This window comes from Chrysochloris asiatica, unplaced genomic scaffold (assembly GCF_000296735.1).
Source record: "Chrysochloris asiatica unplaced genomic scaffold, ChrAsi1.0 scaffold00242, whole genome shotgun sequence".
NCBI classification, from domain to species: domain Eukaryota; kingdom Metazoa; phylum Chordata; class Mammalia; order Afrosoricida; family Chrysochloridae; genus Chrysochloris; species Chrysochloris asiatica.
Window position 1 is genome coordinate 241,579 of NW_006408760.1, and position 4,539 is coordinate 246,117.

Genomic DNA, 4,539 nt, shown 5'->3' on the forward strand with positions numbered 1-4,539 from the left:
TTATAATATATATGTAATTATATAAAATTAAAATAAGGTACTTATGATAATATTTCCAAGGCCAGTAGGAAGTAGAAAAGACTGGAGTTAAGAGAATCATTGAGGGGGTTAAAAACAGGTTTGGAAAAAAAAAGGCCCCAAAGAGCAAATATTTGCTAAAATGGAAAGGAGAGGACTAAATTCAAGAGTTATCTGTAGAACAGAGTGAAACAAACTTAATGACTGAGTTATATGGTGCAGTAGGTAATGGAGAAAGGGTATATAGGTAGATTTTATATCAAAGTCGTATTGAAATCAGCTAGAGATAGCTGGGATGAAGCTCTTCAATCATAATCTTGCTAAAGCCCTTCAAGTTCTAGCTCTTTCAATCATTTCTTTTCACTAGTACCAACAATCACCTCCGTCCATTACACCCCTTCACTGAGACTTTGAGTCCATACTCTCCCCAAATTCTCTCAATCACCTTGGCAAGCCATCATATTTCCCAATTTTTAGTTCCTAATCTCCTAGTTGTCCATCACCATATTGCTACTCTACCCCTAGAAGGAAAGGAAGCCACCCAGTTTTCTCTGTGTTTCATGAGTGCCACAGGCTTGGAATCACCTTATCAGTATCTGCTTGTTTGATCTTAGTTCCAGGGCTTTGGTGGCTCAAGGCTGAGGGGAAACATGGATGGTGGTGGAGGGCAGGACAGATGGCCAGTTGGAGTTGGGTGCAAGGTGGAGTACCAGTCCTCAGACTGGTGTGGTAGAGCAAAGGAAGTGCCTGTGGTAGGCTGGGCAGGAAGGGGCTGGTTAAAGGAGTGAGGGAAACAGGCTACTGGTGGAGGTGGTGTTGGGTAGGAGTAGGGGCAAGCAGAGGACTCAGGCAAGAAGCTAGAGAAGGTGGCAGGTGACAGATGAGCCAGTGGCTGGAGCAGGGACCGCTCTTGCTTCCTCTGCTTAGCTCTGCGGTTCTGGAACCAAACCTGAGGAGGAGAAGAACAGTCACAAAAAGTCTTTCTCTTAAATATGTGGCACTCTTGCATGCAACCCTCACCCCCAGTGAAAGAGTGTGCAGGAACAGGGAGTAAGCCTCTTTCACTTTGTCAAAAGAAGTAAAACTTGTCCTGGAGGTATGACTGAACCAGGCATACTGATATAAGGAGACCCTCAACCCTATCCCCAACCTGCATAAAAATGTGCCACCTTCTGCAACTTGGAGTGAGTAAGAAATTTCAACTTCCAACAAGAGAAAGATAAACACAATGTGGTGGTATTTTCCTTCCCTAGAGAACATTTCCCTTAGGATTAGATGTCGAGATTAAGGTGAGAGTTTAATTGTTATAGACAAGATCAGATTTAATATAGAGTTCATTTGTTGTTGTTGTTAAGTACCGTGGAGTCAGTTCCAACCCATAGTGACCCTGCACAAGGTTTCCAAGGCTGCAAATCTTTATGGGAGCAGAAAGCCTCATCTTTCTCACGCGGAACAGCTGGTAGTTTCGAACTGCCGACCTTGAGGTTAGCAGCCCGATTCGTAACCAGAGCTCCTTCATATTTAAGGTTAATTAACCTGGTACAGTGGAGTCCTGGTGTGGCTCTGTGGGTTAATGTGCTAGACTGCAAAGTCGTTTGAACTGCAATGTCAGTGGTTCAAGCTCACCAGCCACTCCTCGGAAACCCTGTACAGGGTTGTTATGGGTTGGAACCAACTCAATGGCACACAACAACAACAACAACCTGGTATGGTGCTATAGGATAAACACTAGACTGCTGACTGCAAGGTTGGTGGTTTAAACCCACCAACCACTCCTTGGAAACTCTGTACAGGGTTGCTACTGACTCGATGGTACTTAATGACAACAACAATCTCATGGCTAAAATGATAGGTTTACATCAGTTTCAAGGCTATGGTTAGGACAAAGTTACATATGTATGTGAACAGTTAGGATTGACTTCTGTTACAATTTAAATCACTATTATTGTTGCTGTCAAGTGCCGTTGAGTCGATTCCGACCCATAGCGACCCTGTATAGGGTTTCCAAGGAACCACTAGTTAGCTTGAACCCCCGACCTTGCAGGTCAAGCGACTTTGCAGTCTGATGCATTAGCCCACAGTGCCACACAACTTAAATGAGGTTAAGTTAGAGCTAAGGTTAAACTCAGTGAGCTCTTGCTTCAGCTTGTTACACTGGCAGCTAGTGGGGCTTACAGTCTGGTGGAGGCTTAAATTAAGCTTATATTGTCCATGAGAATTTATACCCAGGCAATCCCCAAGAACTGAACCAGCATTTATTCTGAGAGGGGGGAAAGTCTGGGGCATCACCTGGATCCTGGCTTCACTGAGGCCTGTGTCCTGGGCAAGACTCTCTCGTGCCCAGATGTCAGGATATTGGTTCCTCATGAAGGCTGACTCCAGCTGCTCCAACTGTACTGGGTTGAAGGTGGTGCGGTGTCGGCGCCGGGAGTGGGGGCAAACCCTTTGTGCTCCTTGCTGGGAAAACCTTGGTCTCCCCAATCCCACACCAGAGACTCTCTTGTAGGGCTGAGTGCTCCTATCTGAGGAGAGAGAGGAAGGGAGGGGTGGTGTCAGAATGGGAATACTCATCCAGTTCCTACCTCACATATGCTGGTCCCCCAGATTCTGCTCAGTCCCCTCCCATTCATGCTGCTTCACTGTCATACATCCTGTCCCAGCCAGACACCTTTCCTGGACCCAGCTCAACCTCAACCCTGCTTCACCTTTGAGTCCCATAGCCCAGACTCTGCTCTCCACTTAGAGTGTACACCCCTCAGACCACCACTCCCCATCCTGACATTATCCTTCCTTTACTAGCCCATTGTATGCCTAATCCCTATGATACTCCCCAGACAGATTTCCATGGAACCCAGGTTTTTCATTTTTCTCAGTGCATACACTACACACCTGGGCTTCACTCTATGGATCTCCTATTTGCTCCCACATTTCAAGAGCTTTTCAAGTCTCTGCAGAAGACTGCTGTTACTCATTCTCTACTGCCAGGGCTCACATTCAACACTCATTATTCTGCTCCTATCCTCACACACCCCTCCCCTGGGAAGGTGAAGCACTCACTCCCTCTTCCACTCAGACACACCCTTACCCTCAGGTACACTTCATCTTCTCCCCATATCCCTGCTTTGGCCCCTCCACCAGCCTGCAGGAACCTGAGCTCGTGGGAAAGGTTTCCTCTCCTCCCTACCGACTCCCTAAGCCTCCACATTAATTAGTCTGAGAGTGAGGAAGAGAGAACAGGGAGGGAAAGGAAACACCTGGAAGGCACACATTCAGACAAGATGTCTGGGACTGAGGCACCATCCCCATGGCAACCTGGGGGGTTGCACCCCATAGCTCAACTCCCACCTTGGGGACACTGACACCCTAATCTCCCTGAAGTCAAAGACTTGACCCCTCCAGCTCCTTCCCTCAGAAAAGTCATCATCCTGATAGAGTTTGGGAAAGAACAGACTGAGATTTCAACTTTGTGACTGCCCCTACCGGATGTGCACTAAATGCCAGAGCCTGCTTCCCAGTTTATACTGAAGGAGTTGCATTGCCAGATGCGCCTGAGATTTTCTACACTTTTCTAGGATTCTGTTTTCTTTCTCCTCTTAACCTTCCTTATGGAGAATTATTGCGCCACAAGAACCCAGGTACCGAACCCCACATCTGCTACCCAAGCCACAGCCCAGAGATTCACTCACCCACAGTGGAAGTCAGAGTCCCAGCATCTGAGTATCTCTCAGGCAAGACACTGTTGTGAACTCTTCCCTTTTTCCCCTTACTCTGCGGATTCCTCCTTTCTGCTTCCATGACTAACAGCGTAAACCAAAGACTTCCAGTCTTCTGTGTTCCTGAATCTTATTCTGGGTCAGTCTTTCTTGGTTTCTATCATTCCCTTCCCTTTATGCCTATTGTCTTACTTCTTTTCCCTCTATTTATTTCTATCTTTCTCTGTGTCTTTGTATATGGATATGGATTTGAATATAGATCTGAAGATAGATATTTTGTTTTGTCTTTTTTGATATCTCCTCTTTGTTTCTAATTCCCCATTCCTTAGTTCAAGTCTATCTCATTCTCTGTGTCTTGCCTTCACCCTGTTTTCCTGCTCATGTCTCTGCTTTTCTCACTGTCCCTTCTCTCCACAGGATCACAGCTCTCTCTCTTTTCTCTAAGCTACCTCCCTTGACCAGCTTAGAGTCCTACACTCACTACTCTCTCCCTGAGTTTTGGAGGAGCAACCGCCTCCTCACCCCCTGTGGCCCATCCAATCATTACCTGGCCACCAAAGCCCCTCCTCAGGGGAGGATCACAAGTCAGATGAGGAAAGGTGTTCTGTTGGAGGGTCCAGGGACTGGGGCCAAGAGCTCATATTCCCAGAGACCAACTCCTTTGTCCTATTAAATCCCCTTCTGAGAGCAAGCTGGGAAGGAGGTGAAAATGCATTTCTTCTAAGACCACTCTCCAAAGTCTCACTTAGGGTAGGGAGTGAGGGTGCAAGTGGGAATACAGACTAACTGGGATCTCAGCTTATGGATG

At 46.8% G+C, this 4,539-nt stretch overlaps 1 protein-coding gene across 1 annotated transcript; it reads right to left on the minus strand.

Moving 5' to 3' along the window:
* Nucleotides 1-628: 628 nt before the first annotated feature.
* On the minus strand, nucleotides 629-3,813 carry LOC102827223 (homeobox protein prophet of Pit-1-like). Its single transcript, XM_006873439.1, has 3 exons — nucleotides 3,705-3,813; nucleotides 2,308-2,540; nucleotides 629-967 (listed from the first exon to the last, which is right to left on the minus strand). Exons 1-3 carry the CDS (start codon nucleotides 3,811-3,813, stop codon nucleotides 629-631), a joined length of 681 nt encoding a protein of 226 aa, XP_006873501.1.
* Between the last annotated feature and the right edge of the window lie 726 nt (nucleotides 3,814-4,539).